The sequence below is a fragment of the Amaranthus tricolor genome, chromosome 16 (assembly GCF_026212465.1).
Source record: "Amaranthus tricolor cultivar Red isolate AtriRed21 chromosome 16, ASM2621246v1, whole genome shotgun sequence".
NCBI classification, from domain to species: Eukaryota; Viridiplantae; Streptophyta; class Magnoliopsida; order Caryophyllales; family Amaranthaceae; genus Amaranthus; species Amaranthus tricolor.
This window is the reverse complement of record NC_080062.1, coordinates 5,656,564-5,681,661: the sequence shown is the minus strand read 5'-3', so window position 1 is coordinate 5,681,661 and position 25,098 is coordinate 5,656,564. Positions and strand designations below refer to the sequence as shown.

Genomic DNA, 25,098 nt, shown 5'->3' with positions numbered 1-25,098 from the left:
CTATTGGGGATGAACATCTAATTAAAAGTCATTTAACCAGTAGTAAGATTAAATGTCTAGTTATAAAGACCAATCAACAAATGGGGCTCGGATACCATGATAGAATTTTGAAAATAAATTCGCGCAATCAGGGGCGAAGCAAAGATTTTAGAGGTCCTATTTATTTTTATATGTCTTTTAAAATGGGGCCTTCAATATATTAGAAGATAAAAAAAGTTTCAATACAAAATTTATTGTAACATTTAATTACTTCAAATATACAAAATTTACAAATAAATTACTTAAAATAGTGTTGCTTAGAACCGGGCCTGAATAACCACTATTTGATATTTAAGGCCTTTTATTTCTGGAGATTCTACACGGTTGGCTATTCCGAATGCCCTTAAAATCGGGCATGTGCACAACCCTAACAAGGAGGAGAGATAGCCAAATCATAAGTCCAAAGAAAATTCACTAATTAATATTAGTAAAAATTACCAGGGGATATATCCTCGTCTCTTTCTTCAGAACAACTCACATAACGTTGAATATGAATCTAAAGTAAATGGGCATATGTTGAGTTAATATCGATCAACAATAGATCGAATTCAGATCAACTAAGGGTGGATCCTCATCATCTTCATCCTCTTCCTCATCAAGATCTAAGGTGTAATGAAAGACGATAAATCATACATATAAAATAATTAAATGGATATTCTTATAAAGTTAATTCGATTTGTAATAATAAATTGTAAAATCTCGGCCATTTCCTGGACTAGACAGCTTCAAATTTGTCAATATCCATCAACTGAACATGCACAATCAATAATGGTTTATATTTTCATGGTAGGCCATGCAAAAACAAACAAAAAACAAACAACTTAAAGACTCTATAATGAGTTAAACTAATTGAATATTTAGAAATAAAAATGAGAAAATAACTAAAGTTTGAAAGTAATGACGTCATATTTAAAAATAAAAATAAAAAAAATTTATTAAAATGAAATAAAATATAAAATAAGACAAATTAAATGTGACATAGCATCACTAATTAATTACCAAATGGTATAAATATTTTTAACCTACAATAATGCAATCAAGCCAATTAATATGGCATTTAATCTTTAATTTTACGTACCTTTTGGTTGTGATGCAACCTTTCACAAAAATTTGGTTATCCTTTTCGTGATATTATCATAACAAGAATTATTGCCCAACAATTTCTTTTTCTTTTTCAACCTAAATTGTTATAGCAAGATAAATGTGCTTAGCCAATCTAAAAGATGTAAGCAACAATGCTAAGTCTCTTTCACTCTTGGTCCTCTATGTCCCTTTTCCTTTCTCTTTAATTGCTAGCATCCTTACATTTTCAAATATCCCACATTTTTAAATTTATTCCTTTTAAAAAATTATCGACTTTTTTGTGTTGAAATTTCCTAATTATATATATCAAATAAAAAAGCTTTCGAAATAGGTATAATTTGATATTCAGCGGATCAGTTGGATTAGATTAAGAATGATTCAATACGAGTCTAATCAAACGAATTATAGTTAGTAGTCCTTATATTAACCCTAACCATTTTTTAACAGAGAAAGTATAATATTTTGTGTACATAAGCAATATTTTGGATCAATTTCAATATCTATAATAATAAAAAAAATCAAAACACATACTGTAGTAAAAAATTAGTCAAAGCTATTTAATTTTCTTTAATTTTCATGTTAATAACCTAACAAGAAAAGTAGTCCATAATAATTTCTTATAATTATTCTTTATACTTCCCCGATGCATTGACGATGTGGGATCAACGTTCACACTTTCCGATCATTCCAAATTAATTAATCCATGATTTTCCTCAATACTAATTATAGAACATACCAAGAAGTATCGTATTATAAAAGTATTTTTACTTCATGGAATTATGCAAATATTGCATGTGAGATATCTCCTAAATTGATGTCTTAAACGTGGTTTTGCTGTACTAAAAAACAAGGGTTAGTTAAGTAAAATGTCATATATTCATCCTATAGCCCTTTAATATTTATTCGATTATTGAGTATACCCAAATTCAATTGGTAATAATGAAAATCAAAATCAAGCAGCCAAAATATTTAAATATACCAAATAAATGAAATTAATCTGACTTGAGATACAAAATGCGCCTAGAGGTATTTAAAATAGACCCAATAATCCTTTGTCACTAATATTTCTCTCTGTAAAGGGCTCTCATTATTTGGGGTAAAATTGACTACATTTCTCTGGCCGTCTCTTTGAAGGGGATATGGGTATGCAATTTCTATCTTTCCTCATCCAAACCCTATTTTTGAAATTAATGATGAAAATGATAATAATGTAACCAAATTCGATTTGATTTGACATCAAAATGGACTAACAATTATGTAAAAATAAATATCGAGAGAAAACCTAATTTTAAACCGACAAAAAACACCTAATTCATAATCGACCAAATAAATCGAATCAACATCTCTAAACCTATTATTAAAACTTAGCTCTCTTTTTTCATTATCACCTATATTTTAGTGCCACAACTTTACATAGTGGCGGCCGATACTAAGCTACATTTATTGGACCAACACATGAATTATCATATTCACGCACTTGTACTAGTAGTATTGTCTACTACTACCAATTAGCAAACTAACTATAAGTCTACCTCACTATATAAAACAGTCCATTTCTGTATAAATTGCACTTTTTTCTGAACCAAAAAACTGACAATATTCTTCTTCCATGGCTTCTTCTTCTATCAAATGCTTCATACCATACATTTTTATGCTCATTTTATGTCATTTCAATGTCATTCAAGCTCGTAATGATCAATTGTCAACTGATTTTTATTATTATACTTGCCCAAAAGTGTTTGATATTGTTCGTGATACTGTTGTTGAAGCTATTAAAAATGAAACTCGGAATGGTGCCTCCTTGCTTCGCCTTCATTTTCATGATTGCTTCGTCAATGTGAGTTATTTCGGGTTTTTTATTTGTTTACAAAAATTTAAATAAATTAACGAATCACAATATATCGAGCTTGTAACCAATTTGTATGGATATGGGTATATTGCTGTCTTCCATCCCTCCCTAGAGTCTGATCATAGTTTTTATGAACATAATATACCGAGTACGACCATGATAAGTGATTGGTGAATAGTTTTGGGAATTTTGAGTTTAATATATTTAGTTTGTGAGTAATTTATGTTTGTTCTCTATTTTCATGATTGCTTTGTCATGTTTATTATAGTTATTTATGCAATTATTGATAAATTAAAGAATTATAATATATTTGGCTCATACTCAATTGGTTGTTTGTTAGAAATTTTGAAGTTTAAATTGATGTGAAATTTGTATTTATGTTTGTAGGGATGTGATGGATCAGTATTATTAGACGATAATGCGACATTTACGGGAGAAAAAACCTCATTTCCTAATAAAAATTCTTTAAGAGCATTTGATGTAGTAGATATTATCAAAGCTCGATTGGAGAAGGCTTGCCCACTTGTAGTCTCTTGTGCTGATATACTTGCTATTGCTGCTCGTGATTCCGTTTATCATGTAAGTTTTAATTTTGAAATTTAACAATTTTATGTCGTTTAGATGAATATTTTCTTGAATTTCTTAACCGTTTATTAATTATGCATCATTTTATATTATGTGTATACTTATTATTTATTACTACATTAACCCAACATAGTATTAAGCTAGAACAATAGGAGTATAATATAATTTGATATTTTTATTTACATTTTTACATATAATTATGAAGACTATAAATTGACTAAATACACTTTTGTATAGGTAAGCATAATTAACCATTACATAAGTAGGAATATAATATTGGACTAAGTCAACTACTTTCATTAATTATTGGTCATTTATTAATATTTGTTTTGACATGCATTTAGTAATATTCTTATTACTAAGATTCTAGTAATTTCGTCGGTGTATTTTCTAATACATAAATAAAATTGTACGTATATACATACAGTTAGGAGGGCCCACATGGGAAGTAAAACTGGGAAGAAGAGACTCACTATCAGCAAATATAACAGCTGCCAATATTTTTATCCCAGCACCTTCCTCTAATATCAGTGTTCTTAAATCAAATTTTCATGATGTTGGTCTTTCATTTAAGGACTTGGTGGCTCTTTCTGGTATGTTTATTCTTCTTTATCCTCAGGTTTTTTTTATATCTTTATCTTTATTTATTCTTATTCCTTTTTTTTATAAAGTTGCATTATTTCATTTGTATTTTTTTAAAAGTAAATTTTATAAAATGTTAGAACAGTCGATGTTCTAAGAAATCGTCTCTTTGAGAGACGTCTTTCAGGCCCAGTTCATTCAACCTTAATGTCCACTTACTGTATCCTTAATGCCTATTTAGATTATTCTTAATCCCTGCTTACTGTATACTTAATGCCCACCGAAAAAGTACTTTAAATGCCAACTTATAACATACTTAATGCCTATCGAGAAATTTAGCCTACTAGCATACTTACCATATCCTTAATGCCTACTATAATATATATTTAATGTTAACCGATTAAGTACTTAAGTATTTACGATGTTCTAAATGTCTACTTACAATATTTTTAACATCTACCAAAAAATTTACTAAAATTTACTATATTTCCTTTATAGACCAGCCCAATTAAAGTAATCTCTCAAAACACCGTGTTTCGCAAAAATTTATAATGTCAGAAGAAAGCCAAAATTTTACAATTTATGGTCAAGAGACTTAGACCCCACAACCCAACTTAAGCTTTTATTAGATTAAGTGAACTATATATACATATTACATTCCGTTCGGTCATTATTTTATCCGTATTTAGGACTGGCAATAAGAAAAACAAAAATTGTAAAAACAAGGGAGTGGAAGGATTAGTGGAAGTCATTTAATTTCAACTTTTATTCACATGTTGGTCATTATAATATTTTTATTGGATTCTGATGGTTTACTTTACTTACACTAAAAAAAAATTTATTTTTAATATTCTTTTATAAATGTCAATTTGGTAAAGAACTTTACGTGATAAGAAAGGTTGGTACACTTGATAGTCTTATTAGAATGGATGCTTGTAGAATTATTAGATATTAAAAGGATTGCATACTTGTCAAGTGTCTCTCCTTTATTACTATAACAAATTTTACAAATAATTTTTCTAAATATTAATCTTAACATTAAATTAATACTCTTCCTTTGTGATATATATATATATATATATATATATATATATATATATATATATATATATATATATATATATATATATATATATATATATATATATATATATATATATATATATATATATATATATATATATATATATATATATATATATATTTCAAAATTAAAGTTTTAATCGAGAACAAAAATATTCATCAATAGTTTATTAAACATTTTGTATAAGCAATATAGTACAAACGTACTAATAAGTCTTTCAAGGGTGACATACACTTCTTTGAGGGTGGCTATTTTATTAATAAGATAATATGTTTAAGTTCAAACTGTCACAGAAAAAAATTACCCACAAAGCTATAATATGAGTGACATATCTAGCTTTGGGAGTGATTTTTTTCAATGACAATTTAAACGTAAAAACAAGTGTTATCCTTTTGAAAAGAATATGTCACTTCCAAAATTATAGATATCGTATTAGGATCTTTTTTCATTACTTTTCACTATTAGCAGTTGGAATGATTTACATAGAAAAATGATTTACAAAATGTCATGATGCTATTATATTAGTAGTTGGAATGGAATTAGGCAATGTCAACCAAATATGGATATGCCATTATTATAATGAAGGTTATGATTAGAACCAAACATAAAGATAGATATGATATGATGACAAACAACATATTTATTATGACATCCTTTACTAACAAACTTTTGCTAAACATAGTAAATGTTGTTATCATGATATGTCAAGATAACTAAGGAAGAAAATATATTTATCATAATCAATGTCAATTTGTTTTCTTTCCTCAAACATAATTATACTTTTTTTTCATTGTTTTGAATTTACTACATAATAATACTTATGTCATTCTAAAATACTCATCTTATAATTGTGACATATTGTGTGGAAAAAATATTACTATTAGTAGTAAATATAATAGAAGGAATGAAGTATAAAAAAGAAAAATTATTATGAAAAATATAAATTTTCACTGATTTTACTACGATAATATTAATTTTTGATTAACTATGAATAATATCAAATTAGGGTGGGTGTTTGCCTAGAATAATACTAACTTTTGTTAATATTAGACTATTTGACAAAAAAAACAAAGGTAAATTAATGGTTAAACAAAGATTGATGAATCTAGAAAAATACACCCTAAGTTAGTATTATTTATGATTAATCAAAAGTTAATATTATTGTAGAAAAATCGATCAACAGAAAGTTATATTATTTATTGTTATTTTTTCTTAAACAACTACTTCAATTTATAATTATTTATTAAATTTAAAGTAACAAACGAGTAAATTTGAGTTTGACAAATACATGATTTTATTGCAGGAGCACATACAATTGGCTATGCAAGGTGCGCAACATTTAGGCCAAGAATTTATAATGACCACAATATTAGTCCCCCTTTTGTCGAAACACTAAAAAGTAAATGCCCTCAAGTTGGAAACGACGACGTTTTGCAAGGACTAGACTTAAGAACTCCATCACATTTTGATAATTATTATTACAAGAATTTATTAACTAAAAAGGGTTTACTTCATTCTGATCAAGAGATTTATAATAGCAACAAAGCTGATCCAATTGTAAGAAAATTCTCAAGAGATCTTTCTAAATTTTATAGGAGTTTTGAAAAAGCTATGATTAAAATGGGTGATATTAGTCCTCTTCTTGGTACACAAGGTGAAATTAGAGAAAATTGTCGCAAATCGCGATGATTAATTACGTTAATTATTCATTTACTTGTTTCCTTTTTATCGTCATTATTTTGTTATATTCAGTTAATCCCGCTCATAAAGGTTATAGTACATGTCTGAGAAAAGTTGGAAGATAGCATACCATATTTTTATCAGAAGAGAAGGAAGTTGCAGCCATTGAAACCCATGACTTATAAATCTGTTGTTTGTATATGAAATTTATTTATATCATGATATTTTAGTTCTTTCAGAAATTATAATACACACAAGCTAGTGTTTAGATGTATAGGAGCGTGAATTGCTCCATTTTATTAATGTACATTTGAAATTTATTTAGGAAAATAATTGTAATTTATTCATGACATACTATATGACTTATATAAGTCCAAATAATTTTTCATGTGACATGTACTACTAATTAACAAGATGTCTCACAATTTACAGATATAAATTGTTGTAAATTATGAGCGATTAATTATGTTACTTCCGTTCCGAAATACTTACAATTGATTGTAACATGTTATATGGAAAAATATTATTATTAGTTGTAAGTATAATAAAAAGGAATAAAAAAACTTAATTTATCAGGGTTAACAATTAATACTCAACATAAAAAGAAACTAATTAAAAAATTATTCAATTATAAAATTGTACATACAAATACAGGAAAATTCTTGAAATAATGTTTTTTATTTGCATCTTAGTTTAAAAGTAAATAAAATCAATAAACATATTAATAATATAAAAAAAAAAAACTTTTGAACCACCATGCCAATGCTATTATCTTTATAACATGTCAGCAAACACAAGTAACAAGTGATACATTTACATCAGTGTACTTTATATAAAAGGATACTTTTTTATATATAAATCATACTATTTTATCGTGCTATATACAATTCTATATGGTATCATTACACGCTGATCCTCTGTTAATTGATGGATGAAAGATTATTAACTTTTAGTTAGAGTATCTAATCATGTTCTTTTAAGTATATAATATATCGTACTCCTATGTGATATATAGTGGGGTGTCTTCCATCAGTTTAAGTTTTTGATTAAATTAGTTATTAGAAGTCACGGATTTGAATGTCAATTATTCCTCAATTATAGTGGAATATTCAACATCATATATAAGCAGAGCTTATGATACATTCACACCTATAGCCCAAAAGCCTTTACTGAAGGGGCGTGTTAGAGTCTATAACATATCGTGGGGCTTCAAACATCAACTTAAACTTTTAGTTAAATTGATTTTTTAATCTATTCAATTAAAATTAATTCCAAAACTCTAAATTTTATTTTTTAAATTAACTCAATGAGAGAATACTTAAAACCCACCAAAAACATGCAAATGGACAATTTTAACAATTATTGATCAAGTACATTATAGTGAAAAGATGGAGTTAACTTCCTAGCAAGTAAATAATGGCATGTGATTAAGCCAATTGATCGAGTCGTCTCATTAGTCATGACATGATGATGAATGGATATATTCCTAATTGTATGGACCCAAACAAAAGGACGTGAAAGCCAGCTAAGATGACAATGAACATAGATAATTCTTTTGTTTAGTTTACATACTGTGATGTATGTATAAGTAAGTACCTTGTACTCCGTCCAAGGGTGGATACAGGCGCCAGCAATGCTGCCAATTGATCATAGTATTTAAGTTTCATATTCAAACGACATTTATTTATATCATTGTAGCATATAATACTTTTATTAGGATAAATCTAGTGATATTTAATTTAAATATCACAATTTTAAATTTCTAATGGTATATATAGCAGATTTAGCGATATTTATTAGACATTTTATTAATATAATAAAAAAAATCATATTAAAGTTTTTCGTAACATATGATCTAGTGTCATTTCTTATGAATGCCACTACAGATTATAGTAACGTTTACATAAGTCATTAAAAGCCAAATAAAATATCACTAAATAATTTAAAATAAAAACCAATAATTATTACACTAAAATATAAATTAGTGACATTTTTTTAATTTCACTTGTTCTAGCAAAAGTACACTATAGCTCCCAAAAGAGAAGAAAAAAAGATTAGAGGGTAGGACAAAATTGATGAAACATCGCAGTTGGTAATTCATTGGTGCCACCATGTGCTTATTCATTTGATAGCAATCTTATTTGAATAATGTTCCCATCCCTATTTAATATTATCGTCGGTGGTGGTCTATCTAATGTGGTGATTTCACTACTTCGGATATTTGTAGTTAACTATGAGCCAAAAAGTTTGATGAGATAAATCATTTATAGATGAAAATTTTAAATATTATATTTTTAATTATATAAGATTTAAGATTCATGAGATTAGGTTGTAAATATTATAATTGAACTTTTAATGTAAGAGCTATTAGAGTTAAATGTAGTAATTCACTGAAAGTAATCAGTAAATCGAAGTAAAATAAAATACATGAAATATCACATTATCATTTGGCTTTTATATAAAGTTATAGCGATCATTGAAATATAATGTGATCAAGATGTACCCTTAAAACAAAAAACAAAGGACAATTTTTATCAAATAATCATTATATTAACAATACATACTAGCTATATGGATAGTAATATCAGGCTTTTAGAAATGCTAATCATATATAGGAGGATGCAAGTAACGAAAATGCAAACATACTTTGAGAGATAGGATTATGATGGGTAGTGGTAAACTATTAAAGCATAGGAAACAAATATTGAGTAGTAGGGAAACAAATATTGAGCAGTAGATGAAAGAGAATTTTATGATGGGCAGTGGTAAACTATTAAGGAAGATCTAAAGTTAATACTTGAGGATATAAAAAGATGTAGAGAGAAACTAAAGATGACCTATAGGCCAGGTAGGAGCGGAAAAAAATATGAAAGATTTAGATTTACAAGCTGATGAAAATTGCAATAACGAGAATTGATGTAAACTACACTAAAACCGATCTACAATCTATAATTGGTTCATGTAGTTTATACGATCCAAAATCGACTAGGAACACGAACGGAGATTAGGAGGATAATCGAAAATTTCGACTTGTGACCAAATGACTAAAGGTGTTCATTCGGGTGATCGGGTCGTTTCGGACAGGTGTCATTTGATTCAGTTGTATTTCGGATCGGTTATCTTTCGGATGCGTGTTACGACATGTCACACTCGGGTCAGGTCGGTTAGTCACGGTTCAGTTGACGATCGGTTATTTGAGCTATCGGGTTAGCATCGGTTCGGTATTGGTTGAAGTTCGTGTCAAGTAGTCAATCGGTCTCGGACTGTCATCGGTTAATAATAATTGGTTCGGTTTTATCGGGTACAAATCGGGTTCGGGTATTATTTTCCAGTAGAATTCGACAACGTATTACTAATTACTATAGATCGAGTAAATATCAGATTAAGTTGTTAGACATTTTTTGATTGATGATAAGATTCCCCTTAATTAAGGTAAAATAGTTAAAATGCAAATCAGTTAGTGATTATTACTTTATTACTTTTACTTGTTTGACTGTAAATTAAAATTAAAGTTTTATCATTTTTTATCAAATTTGATTAAAAATAGTTAAATAAACATTGACCATTGATTATTAACTCTAAATATATGAAACCATTTATGTATAAAATTTAATTTATTAAAATTTCTATTACTTTATTAGATTAACTAATAAGATGATTGAATATGACTCGATCATACCTCTATATTAAAATTGGTTCAGATTTACAGCATTTCGATTAAAAATTTGTTCGGGTTAAGTCAGTTTTAGCCGGATCAAGTTCGGTTTTGAGAATGATTCAGGTCGGTCACTATTAGGTTCGGGTAATCTCGGTTAACTGTTATATGTCGATTATAAAAATCGGTTGCAGTTCGGGTTCGATTTTAAGAATTTCGGTCATAAATTGGATCGGGCGCAACTTCGGTTCGGATAATGTCGGTTCAATAAACCTAAAAAAGAAACATATTTTCAGGTCGGTTAACTTTCGATCTCGGTTCGGATTTTCAGGTCGGTTAACTTTCGATCTCGGTTCGGATTTTCAGGTCGGGTCAGGTCACATTTGAACAGCACTACAAATGACTCAACTCGGAAAACCCAACGCGAAAAATTAAAATTTACCCGATTGAAACTCAAATCTGACCGTTTTTACCCGTTTTCAGTACCACATTATCATTTATAGTTGAAACTTACTACAGTTCTAGTCACTTTTTGTTTTATGAGTCATAATATTTGTGTATTGATCCCTTTTTATAAGAAAATATTTTATTTCAAAAAACAAAAATGTTCTTTACATTGTTTTCGAAAATAAATATTGATAATTTAATATTTAGAAGAATTCTTGACACATTGATTGACTCGAACGTGGAACTACTCGACTCAAAACTAACTCAATCCTAATTTTGACAAGTCTGAATGTAACCAACTCATTGACTCAATACACAATAATATTTCAAACTCTTCTACAATTCTAACATGATATCAAGAGCTTATTTGGAGGAAGAAGGCTTTTTTTAGATCATTAATGAATAATCAATCACTCTCTAGAATTCACACATAATTTCAAAGATAATCATATTTACTATCCTAAGAATTGTACATAAAAATTAACAAATAATTTTATTAACAATATTTTAATTTTGTAAGTGAATCTAACATGAAAATTGAAAACAATTACTGTTTTATTGATATAATTAGATTATATTTTTCATGTACAATCTGAATTTGAATCCCGTCTTTTTTTTTTTTTTTTTTTCTAGTCTTTTCTTTCTTTGCCCTATACTAGATATCAATACTATGTTTTTCTCTATATAAACTAGAAAAAAGAAAAAAAATAATAAAAAAAAGGAAAGTATAAAGCAGGAAAAAAGAGCAAAAGCACTTTTTATTAAAGGCTTATAAACTTTTTTCTGAAAAATGGATTCGGTAAGCCATTTGATTATTATGGAGGTGATTCAATAAAAGGCCATTAAGTAGTTGATGATTATTTCATAGTAATATAAGCTTGAGTCTCAAAGAAGCTGCAAAATGCAAATAGATGCCCCCTTCTCACATGCTATCCTCTCTTTTATTTTCTGTCACTTTATGCTGTTTTTGGTTACAATACTATTTATTTTTATCACAAACTTTTTAGCCACTTTATGTTTTGAGCAATTTTTATTAAATAATAACATATTATATATATATATATATATATATATATATATATATATATATATATATATATATATATATATATATATATATATCCTTGAAAAATAATCACTCTTTTTTTTTCTAGTTTGTTCGTTTTACTTACTACACTATTTTAAGGAAATGTTGTTATTACTTTTTTTATGATGTCATTCACACAATAATTCAAATGGTCTCCTTATCTTTTAAACTTTATGCAATGTATAACTGTGACAGTTTTTAGTAAATTATATAGTTTACTTTTAATTTATATTTTATTCGTAATCTATAATTTAAAGTATAGTCAAGTAAAATTTTATTTAATTCGTCTCAATATAAAATTTATTAATAATTGTTATAAATTTTTTTTATTATTCATGATCAGAGATATTAAACATTTAATAAATATATTAAATAACATGCAAAAAATAATAGGGACATTGTTATTGAATAAGAAATAGTAATATTTTACAACAAAGAGAGTACTTATAATTTTGCAAGACTAATATACTTACTATTTTTAAAAGACTTTAAATATTTACAAACTATCGGCTACAATTCACACTATTACATTTTCTATTTATAACTAGGTAATGTCCATAACTAAATCCAATCTAGATTACTCTGTTTCGCAAAATTTGTATCACTTTTCTTGTTAATCTATTCCATTAAAATTCTTTTATTTTTGTTTCAGTCATGACCTTCATCTATTTTTTTGTAATTTTTATCCACATATTTAACTTATCTTTTTATCTAATCTAAGCATTTTTCCACATAATTTCCCAATTAGATGTTTATGAAACAATATTTTAAAGGAAAATTTAATTTTAATGATAGTAAGACATTTAACACAAATTTCCATGTATAATATTTAAAATATGCTATTCTAAATTTTTAATTGTTAATTAAAGTATAGGAGACAACTTATTAAAGTATAGTAGAATACTTAATTATTTATCTTCTCAGAATTATTTTTGACAAATCCTTAAAAGTTCAACTGTTTTAGTGAGCTCGAACGATTTCAGTGTGCTTCTTATGCGACAAAGGATTTAGAAGTTCCAGTGAGACAACCAAAAAAAAATTTCAAATGAAATTGATGACAACCTAAACACTGATAGCTTCTGTTCAAAAAAAAAAAAAGAAAATCAATGTATTTCTGTGAAAAATTAGGATGATCACAATGTTTATGTTAAAAAAAATGTCATTACTTTAGGTAAAAATAACATAATATTAACCAAAAAAAACTTCTATTTTGTCTACCACGTGGAAAAGTTAGGTCAAAGTCACCACGTGGAAAAGTTAGAAGGTTAAAGTCACCACATAGATTATAAAAATATTTATTTACCACATCGAAAAGCCAAAAGTTTAGGATTACGCATGGAATTTCCAAACAAAAAGTAGCTATCAATAATAGTTTACGCTATTTACAGACTTAAACCCCCTACTATTTATTTATTATTAACTTCTTAACATTGGAAGTAACTTTATACAATGATGCATTTTTGACTAACACCATAGAACACTACTGATTTACACCGACTCACGACTCACGACTCACGACTAACGACTAACGAGTCTATCTAGTTGTATTACACCAGCAGCTACACAAAACCTGCTATTCTTGCTCTTAAAACCTAACGTTTGCGCCTATTTTTCTTCCCGTTCATTGTCGGATACTTCCTCCTCTTGCAGTTCAAAAGCATCTATGTCTGCATAGTATGATCTCAGTTTTTCTACCTCTTCTTTAGGCATTTCATGCACTGAACCATCATCCTTTTTACGAGACTGCTTCTGCAAACACGTTGAATAGCCGAGTGTTGGTGAATATTCCAGTAAACTTACCTTCGATCGACACAGGAAGAACATAAACTAATGAACTATGTGCAACTTCAATTTCCCGGGATAAACATGACTTATGAAATGTCGGTATATCATAAATGGAAAACACACAAAGTTCAAAGGGGCAAACAAAAATACAGATTTCATAAACTAGCTTTGGAGGGAACACATGTACAAATCGCAAAATATAAGGTAGAAAAATTTCACGAGAACGTGAAAAAAATACAATTCAGGAGTAAATGAAGAATTTGATTTGAAAGGAAGCTCATCCTGATACTAACCTTATTACACCTTGGAAGAGGGTCTGAACGTGATCCAGATTGGTTAATATCTCCCTCATAAGCAAGTCCCGATCTACAAGAAACATATTGTGTATTAGAGTGGTGAGGAAATGAACAAGAGTAAAACTTTCATTTAACAGACATTTAAACAAGGAAATGGATTTGTTTGACTCCGAATCTTTCAAACTTAGGCGAGATCAGGTAAAAAGGAAACTGTTAGAGTTATATTTTCCTTCCCCACCAATCTGCAAAACATTTTTTCCCCTTTCTGTGCACATCCCATCACATTAAAGACATTGTGATCATATATTCTATATTCAACAAAGGGGAAGACACCTCTATCTAGAAGTTCGTATGATCAACGAAAGAGAAATTCTACATGAGGGCAATCAGGAACCCAAAATAACCTCCCACCTACTTAACTACCCCTAACAGAACTGCACCCAACAAAACCACACCCTGAACAACCCCTTCCCACCAAGCCCAACCCTAATCCAACCATACCGACCCTTTGCACGTTAGATTTTGCAGCTTCTTCCATTTTCTCTCTCTCCTTAAACCCTAATTCATCAGTGCCACACGCAAGTCTAGCAAGAAATCCACCCCCAAAACTTCGTCTATTTCGTTCTTATAATTTTGGAGTTTTCAATTTCATTTCACTCCAACAAATTAACCTTTTTACTATTTGATTTTTTCGGTTTCTCAATTATTTTTGTTTCTTGTTTGAAATCTTCGGCTAAAGACAAGTATGTACCATTTTCATTTATGCAAGATTAGGCAAGAGACACGCTGAAGATGAAATTGTGAAGGCAGGAAATGCACTGCATATGATTCACATAATCAACTTTGAAATAATGCGATATCTGTTTCAAGTAGCGTGAATCTGTAGTTGGTTATTCTGATGGTGAACCTAAAACTAAAGCAATTACTAGGACACGTATTCTCCTCTTAATAGATAAAGCCATTTCATCATACATCAATAGTAGAAATGCAAAGCAGCAAACATAGGATAAAAATCATTAGATAGGAAAAAAAGAAAAGCATGGATTGGGAGGGGTAGGTGATAAACCTCGTTTTTACCTTATATTTGGGCATAATATTGATTGATTATTCCTTAGTTTCCGTGCATTTTCATTGCTTTTGGTTAGTTTTACGCCCTTTTGTAGGGTTGCATGTTTGTTGCTTGTTTTTTGTAGATAGATCACCTATTTCTAAGCCTTAAAGCATGCTAGAGAGACGCCACTGAATATCCCCGGAGGCTTGGAGGAAGCATGGATCAATCCGAGGAAGAAATGAGGGGAAGAGGTGAAAAGGAGTCCAACCCAAGCAACATATATAAAGTTGGGTTCTTTAGCTTCAAATAGACTGTTCAAACGTCGAATTCGGAGTTGTAACGAAGAAGTTATTATAATTTCAAAAATGACAATAATATCCACATGTGCAAACACAGCAACCAAAAACGCAGCAAAATGTTATTGAAGGGAATCGATCCCACAACCGGCAGCAGGCATGCAGCGCCTCTCACCATCTGAGCTACTTTTCTTTGGGTTGTATTTCCGCCTGGGTTATTCATAAACTTTAATTTTAAGGCCCAATTCAAACAATTGACAACCTTTAAACAGAAGCAAGCAGCGAACAGAATAGAGAGGCAGCAGCCTTTTTTTGTTCTTCGTTTCCCTTTCTCCTTTTTTACACTTTTAAACCGTAGCTTTCTTTCCGTAATTTTTCTTACGTCTAATTTAATTTCTTCCATCAAGTCTTTAATTTTATGGTTTATTTTGGTTATATTTTGTTATTTCTATCTTTTGTTGGTATATTTGAAGCTTCAAAGGCTTTTAATGGAGTTCGGTGATGAGCATTTATGGGTTTTTGTCATTTATTCTTAAATCTTCTTCAAAGTTTGTGGGTAATTTCTAATCTCATTTATTTTTAGTATTTCATTGTCTATTTATTAATTTTAGTTAGTTTATATTTCTCAATTGCTCTTGATTATTTATTCTTGTCTTGTTCATTTTTATATTTTTGATGTTTGAATGCTTAGAATACATGTTGTTAATGGTTTTGATGATTGTGATTATGAGTAGTGAATAGTTGGTTAGGGGTTGGGGTTAGCTCAACCCTTATGGTGGAATATTGGTTGATATTAATTTAAATGGACACTTAGGAGAAGGGTTGCTCCATCCATTGCTAGAGGGTTGTCATGGTTGCTTTTGAAAGGCCAACGAGGGTTGGATCCCGGAGCAACCTAAACCCTTGCTCAATGAATGGAGTCGGGTGCAAGGGATCAATAGTGTTGAACCTTGCAATCGCCCTTCAACTAGGAGTTTTCCCCTCCGCCTACGAGAGCAGGGGAGAATTGACGGAAAGTGGAATTTGTGGCCCGATTCTCTTGTCTTTACTCATGAGAGTGAAGAGGATGAGATTTTCGGAGGTAATCCAAAGCCCGATCCAGGATCGGATCCTTAGTATTGTGTTCCACTTCTCTCTAATCAAACTAAAGGAAATCAAAACCTCTACCATAGGATAGCCGTCACAAGTGAGTTAACCCCATCGCGGTTCTTCTTTGTTTGTTATTTTAGTAGTTATAGTTGTAGACTAACCCGTATCTGATCTTCCAATATATGATCCCTCAACGCCTAAAGATAGCCGTCACGAGTTAACCCCATCTCGGTTCTTCTTTGTTTGTTATTTTCGTAGTTATAGTTATAAACTAACCCGTATCCGATCTTCCAATACATGATCCCGCAACGCCTAAAGAGGCCCTAAGTCTCGCAACTCATCTCCCTGTGGATCGGCCCCCTACTTGCCACCACACATGTGTAGTGTTAATTAAGGGTGTTTATAAATTTTGTCTGATTAGAGGCTTTAGCGACGACATTAAAAAAAAGTCCTCGGCCAATAGGAGATAAATAAGAGAGGTTTCAATTACCCTTTTTTCTTCGTCTTGACAGGATGATAACTCATAGACACGTTGAACATTCCATCCACATGCTTTCTTCCTGGACGGCCTCTTCTTTGATTATACACCGTTACAGGTCTTTCACGGGTACCTTTGGAGTAATAAGATAAAACGCCATAAATATCAACAGGAACAAATTGCATAACATGAAACAACAGCCAAGCAGAAATCTAATTGATAGATAGCATATTCATAAAGAATGAGATCAAAGTTCCGGTTTCACAACAAAACAAGATAACAATAAACAACAACAAATAAAGGTTTGCATATCATAATCTTCTTATATTAGAAAATACAAATTACAAAATACATACATTGAAAAATGCTAAAGATAATAAAGCATGTATGATGTATCGACCTACTCATTCAAATCATTAAATAACTACTTGCTTTTAAATATTCAATTGCTTCCTATGTTGCAGTTGGAAACAGCAAAAAGTAACTTTTTCTCAAGAAAACATAACTAGTTTTCTGATGCAGGAATAACAGTTTATAACACAAAAAAAAGGTACTGCAAATGAAACAAAACCATATCTAAATACAGTGACAAGTTCAGAGAAAATTTAACATGACAACAGGTCAGCAACAATGCCAAAGCCTCAGCATATGTAAACACAACAGGAAAGGATTCATAAGATCGTATACTTCACAAAATGATTCCCTCTTCCCAATACGAAATATAGCTCACAAGGGTTGGTAGTAAGCATACCAGTGATGCTCATAGCTGATATCCACGATAAACAGACATGTAATGCATCATCATAAATCGCATAGGAAGGTGTCCATGCAGTTGCATCATTTACCAGCAATAGGTAATAAAAGCCTGCTCGACCATGCCTGGATTCCCAATAAATTTTATAGAGCAAAACTTCTCCAAAATATAGTAACGGTGTAATGCTCATTTTCCATAAGTTGGGTTTTCTTTCTCTAGTAAAAAGTTAATCTTCTTCCCTCTTCAAACCATTGCAGATTTGTTGTAAAACTTCCGTTATAAACTTCTTATATCTACATTTTCTCCTAACCATTGTAATTCAACCATCTAATCAATCAATTAACATAATCTTCGGTCAAACAATCCATATATGCATTCAAAACCTCAAAACCCCCTTCACTAATGGCATCAATTCATCAAAACTAACCTCTCTTTCTACAAAGCTTCCTCCTTTGTTGTATCTTCCGCAATCTGAATACCAGACCCACATTTCAAGATTCCACTACCTTTCTTCAAAGTATTCATTAATTGAAATGGTGGCAAATATAGGTTCGTGGAGGTGTTGATAGTGAGAGGTGAATAGTAAAAGGTAAAGGCAGAGGAACAGCCTACAGGGTAAATATTTCCCCCAAGTCCCAGGGGTAAATATTTGCTCCAATTTTTGGAGTATTAATTTACTCCATTATTATTCACACTTTATCCAGGCACTTAAATGTGTAGTATTAAAAAGCCAAGAGCCAAAATACAAGATACAACGACATTCAACACCTTTCAGTTACTTTTCTATCTAAGATGTGTGCGTTTTGACTTAAGTCATAGATGAGAGAAGAACTACCTGAAACAGCAAGTGATGCATGAAAAACATGAGGGGTTGAAGGTTCAGATGCATTGATATCAAAAGTCTCCACGACCATCTTTCCCTTATCCTGCCTTTTTTCTTCATGCAGTTTCTGATAATCAGCTGTGAAAGTCTGAGGGAGAGCATCAAAAGTAGATGATGACAACTTATACCTCGATGAGAAAGGAGTAGAAATTTGAAGTACTGAAGAATCTCCAAGACTCTTTCCTATATCCTTTATTGTTTGAGCATGCACATTAGGACTCTCAAGAGCTTGATTATTAGATTCAGAAGAATATCCAGGAGCAGAAGACGATGATATCTGTGGAGGGTTGGAAATTAAAGATGCAGATAACTCAATGATAGAAGCATCAGCAATCATTTTTCCCTTATCTTTCCTTGTTGCATTTCTCAGACTCGGTTCATCTGGGAGCGTAGGTTTCCTACTATCTATGCCACCTAATATAAAATTAAAATTGAATATCCTCAGTAAGTGTTGCACAATCAAAAAAAGAAACAAATGCAAATTATGCTGTATATGTGTCCCATTAGTTTAAATATTTTAAGGGTCAAAATCCTAGTGCACAATACAAAATCACCTAAAAGTTTTATCAGCAACCTTCTAGTCAATTGCAAAGTTTGATGAGTATCAATGACATAAACCATACTAAAAATAGTCAATATTGGACATGAAACTAGTAAAAACCCTAACATCAACAACGTAGAAAAATGAACATTTACCTTGCAAGAAGCATCTGAGTTACGTGCAAGTATCAAAGAAGAAAAGCAAAAACTGTTATGATATAGGTTTCAATATATTTTAAGGGCCGGTTTGTTATCGTTTTTTATTTCCAATTTTCAAAAAATAGGAAACCAGAATAAAGTGGTTTTCACTTTTTAGATGTCGGTTTTAAATCATCATGTTCCCAATATATTTCAGTAATTTTGTATTCATTATAGGACATATATCACATGACTTTGAAAATCAAAGAACAAAAAACAGAAAACCACATTAATACCAAACAAAAATTATATCCAAAGGTTCCCTCCAAACCACATAATTTACTATAAGATGACATGCTCAAACTCCAAACACAGGCAAAACAAGTTCTTTGGCAAGAAAGTGTTTAGAGGAATCAGCAGGTGGGAGAGAAAAAATCACACATTAAAAAATTTGATCAGGATTCAGGAAAAACCCTGTAGAACTGTGTTGCAATAATTAAACTATCATAATTTCAATTAGACAACAGTTGCTTTGTACTTAAATTATATGTCACATTGTCACTCTACATATGTAGCACATTTATTTTACTTGATAATTGATATCAAGGCCCCGTACCCAACATGTTCCCATACAAGAGACGACACAAGTACTTCATATGATACATGACACTCATTCCCACACCGATTTTTACCCATCTGTGCAACCTAGTATTCTCATCTCTAGTATTTTATTACTCCCTTATCCCTCTATACTAGGCGAGTACCGAAGGATAACAAGACTAAAAGGCCAAGAGCCAAAATACAAGATACAACTAGATTCAACACATTCAGTAAATTTTCAGTCCTAGATGTGTGCGTCTAAAACTTCAGACTCAAACGAGAGAAAAACTACCTGAAGCCGCAAGTGATGCATGAGAAGAATGAGGGGTTAAGGGTTCAGATGCATCGATATCAGAATTCTCCAAGACCATCTTTCCCTTATCCTTCCGTTTTTCTTCAGGCAATTTTAGACAATCAGCTGCTGAAGTCTCAGAGAGAGAATACCTAGATGAGAAAGGAGTAGAAAATTGAGTGACAGAAGCATCTCCAGGACTCTTTTCTGAAATCTTTATTGTTTGAGCATTCCCACTAGGACTCGCAAGAGCTTGAGTATTAGACTGAGAGGAATGACAAGGAGCAGACGATGATAATATCTGTAGAGGGTTAGAAGTTAGAGATGTAGATAACTCGATGTTAGGAGTATCTGCAATCATTTTTCCCTTGTCCTTCCTTGTTGCAGTTCTTTGTCTCTTTTCATTTGGAAGCCTAGGTTTCCGGCTATCTACACCACCTAAAATAGACAAAAAAGTTTAAAATCCTCAGTAAATGTTGCACAATCAAAAAATGAAACGAATGCAAAGCATGTTGTATATATACGGTTCTTTTGTTTTGGACTATAATGGTCTATATTAAAAAAAGACTCATTTAATCATGTGCACTTATTTTTTTTTTTAATGTAAAATTGCACATGATATTTGCGACAACGGGTTGATTGGAAACAACCTCTATGTTAGTATCATCACTAACAAGGGTAAGGTTGCGTATACACGACCCCCTAATCCCACCTTAGGTGGGAGCCACTTAATGGCATTGGAGTGACGTAATGTAATGAAATGTGAAATCATAGTGCACAATACAAAATCACGTAAAAGTTTTATCTACAACCTTCCAATCAATTGCAAAGGTTGGAGTCTAGAAGAGTATCAATGACATAAACAAAACTCAAATAGTCAACATTTGACATGAAGCTGGTAAAAACCCTTGCATCAACAATGTCGAGAAAATGAACATTTACCATGCAAGAAGCACGTGAGCTACACACAAGTATCAAAGAAGAAAAGTAAAAACCATTAAGATACAGGTTTCCATATATTTTGGTTCTCCAAATTTGATTCAAAAGGTTCCCTCCATATCATATAATTTACTAGATGATGCCACGATCAAACTCTGAACACATGCAGAACAAGTTCTTTGACAAAGAAGTAATAAAAGTGATCAACAAGTGGGTGATAAAATGACTCATCCAAGAAATTATCAGGATACAGGAAAAACCGGTAGAAGTGTGTTGCATTAATTTCACCATCATACATTCAATAGAGTAGCAATTGCTTTTTACTTTGTTTATATGTCACTCTACATAGTAGCAAATTTACTTTACTTGATAGTTGATACCAATGCCCCATACCCAACATGTCCCCATACAAGAGACGACACAAGTACATCATATGACACGTGATACTATTCCCCTAATCGATTTTTACGAGTATGTAAAACCTAGCTTTCTCATTTCTAAATCTTATAACAATAAACTACTCTAAATCTTATGGGCTCACATTTTTTTTCCATTAATTTATTATTCAGCAATCTACCTTATCATTACTTTCATTTCAAAGATTTCATCTAATTATCGTGGATATTCCTTATGGGAATATTAATAGGAAACAAAGAGAGTAAAAGAGAGTAATTTCCCAAACCTCAAACTCCAAGCATCTCAAGATTCACTCATGTATTATAGAACTAAAACATCTCATGTTACAATAACATTTCATTATTCCAATGTCATTAAATAGCTCGCAGGATTTGAGAAAAATATACAACTTTACTCTACCCCTATGATAACCAAAGATATCATTTCCATTTGACCCATAATGGCAAGAAAAATATCAACTACTTGAAATAGATATTGAATTTATTATAATCTATTATGATCTGAAACCCTAAAACTACAAGTCTCCAACCCCATCGATAATAAAGAAACATCTCAAGTCACAAATAACAAACCATATAATTATTTTAAGAGTCAAGACTTTAAACCATGGACATACAACAACACCAACAACAACGATACCAAAGCGTTAAACTGAAACATGTAGGTCAGCTGCAAGTTTTCAACTCATGTGATCATTCACAAATATTTTCCTCTTGGTACTCATTTTTCCCGACTAATCTAGCAAATCAAGTTTTAAAAATATCCCTTTCACTTCTGGCATTATTGTCTCCATCTTAAAATTTCCTAAGAACTTCAACCTTCCCCTCACCTACTGGGAGCATATACAATCATAATATAATGCCATCCTTATACCTTCTAATGTTCTCCCTTAATTCGGATTAATTCCTAGGCTAAAGATCCAGCAAAAACCAACACCAAACAAGTTTCACCCATCAACATCAACATCAACATCAACAATCAATAATACACTCAAATACAAGGTCTACAAATACAATAGGAAAGAACTCATCATCACTCTCAAAATTTAAATCAAACGAGCAAATCAGCTAATATTCATAAACAGCTAAAACCCACAAAATTAAATGAACATAATAATTTACAAAAACCCATAACTAATCAGCTCAATTTCTAGAAAACAACCAAAAAATCACATATCACAATCATGTAAATATCACACTGAAATAACAAATATCCAAAAATAAATTTAAAAAAAAGTTTTAAAAAAATCATCAAAATTAGAGTGTACCAGCATCAGAAACAGGAGTAAGAGGAAGAGGAGGTTCAGGCGATTGAAGAATCGAAAAAACATTCTGAAAACCAGGAAGATTATTGGAGCCTGTACTAGCCGGCGTTTTCGGGGTGCTACAAATAGGGGGCAATTGCTTGTTTTTAATGGAATCGGCGGTGACATGAGAGGGTTTCAGAGGCTTAATTAGGGTTTGTGATTTGGGAATATTAGACGAAGGGTTCTTCCGGCGATTAGGGAGAGTGTTAGTGCAATCCGAAAGGGGTTTTCTCTTCGGTCTCGATGATGATGTTTTCTCAGATTCCATTGTTGTGAATGTGGAAGTTTGAAGGGAGTTAAAAGTGGCGGGGAAGTGGGGAACCAACTTCTTCGACAATTTTCCAGAGAGTTAAAAGGCGTTAGACTGAGAGTGGGAGTGTCTGGGTCTTGTGAGATACTTTAACATACGTATGCTATTATTTACAAATTCACTTATAACTTAAAATAATTAAGGACATGTTCTCTTCGTCTGATCTGATTGGATCTGATCTGAATTTACTAAGGTCTGATCTGATTCGGTCTGATCTGGTCTGATTCAGTCTGATCTGATCTGAATCTTTCTGATCTGATCTGATCTGGTCTGATCTGATCTGATCTTGACTGATCTGATCTGATCTGATCTGATCTTGACTGATCTGATCTGATCTGATCTGATCTGATCTGATCTGGTCTGGTCTGATCTGGTCTTGTCTGATCTGAAACTTTCTGATCTGATCTGAATAGTTATAATGATTATTATTATCTATTTTAGTATTATTATTATTATTATTATTATTATTATTATTATTATTATTATTATTATTATTATTATTATTATCATTATAATAATAATAATAATAATAATAATAATAATAATAATAATTATTATTATTATTATTATTATTATTATTATTATTATTATTATTATTATTGGAAACTGTTGGAGGACCAAATTGGGATTAATGTCTCAATAGCGGACTTGACCCAGCTCAGTACTTGGCTGCAAAAACCATGTAATGGCAGGTTTCGAAGGAGAGTGATCCAGTGCACCTATGCTGCTCTAATGTACAACATTTGGAAGCAAAGGAATGCTGCAGTCTGGCGGAAATGCATAGCAAGTCACCAAAGCACTGTTGAGAGAGTCACTAAAGAGGTTTACTGGCGAATTGTTAGTGTAATGCCTAAGAAAGTATCTTGTACTGATAAAAATTTTTTGTATCTGTCTTAAGCTAGTTGTTTTTGGTTGGTGATGTGCTCTCTTAGTGGCTAGCACATGATTGCTCTTCCCTTTTGAACCCTTCCTAGAAGGTGGCTTCAGGGTTAGAGAATGATGCTATTAAAGTCACTAAGACCAAGGGTGGTTGATGTTCCTATTGTATGTTCTGGTACTCTTGTACAGTTTTTTTCTGTTCTAATACTACTTACCTTTTCGCAAAAAAAAAAATTATTATTATTATTATTATTATTATTATTATTATTATTATTATTATTATTATTATAATTTTTATTATAATTATTATTATTTATTATTATTATTATTATTATTATTATGTCTTATTATTAATATTTCATACTACATAGTTATAATGATTAATAATAATAATAACAATAATAATATAATAATAATAATAATAATAATAATAATAATAATAATATAATAATAATAATAATAATAATAATAATAATAATAATAATATAATAATAATAATAATAATAATAATAATAATAATAATATAATATAATAATAATAATAATAATAATAATAATAATAATAATAATAATAATAATAATAATAATAATAATAATAATAATATAATAATAATAATAATAATAATAATAATAATAATAATATTATTATTATTATAATAATAATAATAATAATAATAATAATAATAATAATAATAATAATAATAATAATAATAATGGTATGGTTTGATCTGATCTGATCTGGTCTGGTCTGATCTGGTCTGATCTGGTCTGGTCTGATCTGGTCTGGTCTGATCTGAAACTTTCTGATCTGATCTGAATAGTTCTGATCTGATCTGATCTGATTTGATCTGGTCTGATCTGATCTGATCTGATTCCAATAAGAATAAGTAATAAGTCAAAAAAATAAGTTGAAGAGAACACCTTCTAACTTTGATTCTTAAAAGTGATTACTTGT

The 25,098-nt window shown here is 30.4% G+C and overlaps 2 protein-coding genes across 3 annotated transcripts; one reads left to right on the top strand and one right to left on the bottom strand.

The window, feature by feature from the left end:
- The first annotated feature begins 2,519 nt into the window (after positions 1–2,519).
- LOC130803129 (peroxidase P7-like) lies at positions 2,520–7,295 on the top strand. The gene is made up of 4 exons (XM_057667316.1): positions 2,520–2,959; positions 3,359–3,550; positions 3,984–4,149; positions 6,526–7,295. The coding sequence occupies exons 1-4, from the start codon at positions 2,732–2,734 to the stop codon at positions 6,909–6,911; spliced, it is 972 nt and encodes a 323-aa protein (XP_057523299.1). The 5' UTR covers positions 2,520–2,731; the 3' UTR covers positions 6,912–7,295.
- A 6,079-nt stretch (positions 7,296–13,374) lies between these two features.
- Positions 13,375–23,357, bottom strand: LOC130803128 (uncharacterized). Of its 2 annotated transcripts, none has more exons than XM_057667314.1 (6): positions 22,917–23,357; positions 20,294–20,731; positions 18,676–19,137; positions 17,099–17,219; positions 14,170–14,242; positions 13,375–13,891 (listed from the first exon to the last, which is right to left on the bottom strand). In XM_057667314.1, exons 1-6 carry the CDS (start codon positions 23,221–23,223, stop codon positions 13,697–13,699), a joined length of 1,596 nt encoding a protein of 531 aa, XP_057523297.1. In that variant the 5' UTR covers positions 23,224–23,357; the 3' UTR covers positions 13,375–13,696. The 2 variants fall into 2 exon arrangements, with proteins under 2 accessions (XP_057523297.1, XP_057523298.1); XM_057667315.1 differs by having other exon boundaries at positions 13,375–13,840; positions 22,917–23,356.
- Positions 23,358–25,098: the final 1,741 nt, after the last annotated feature.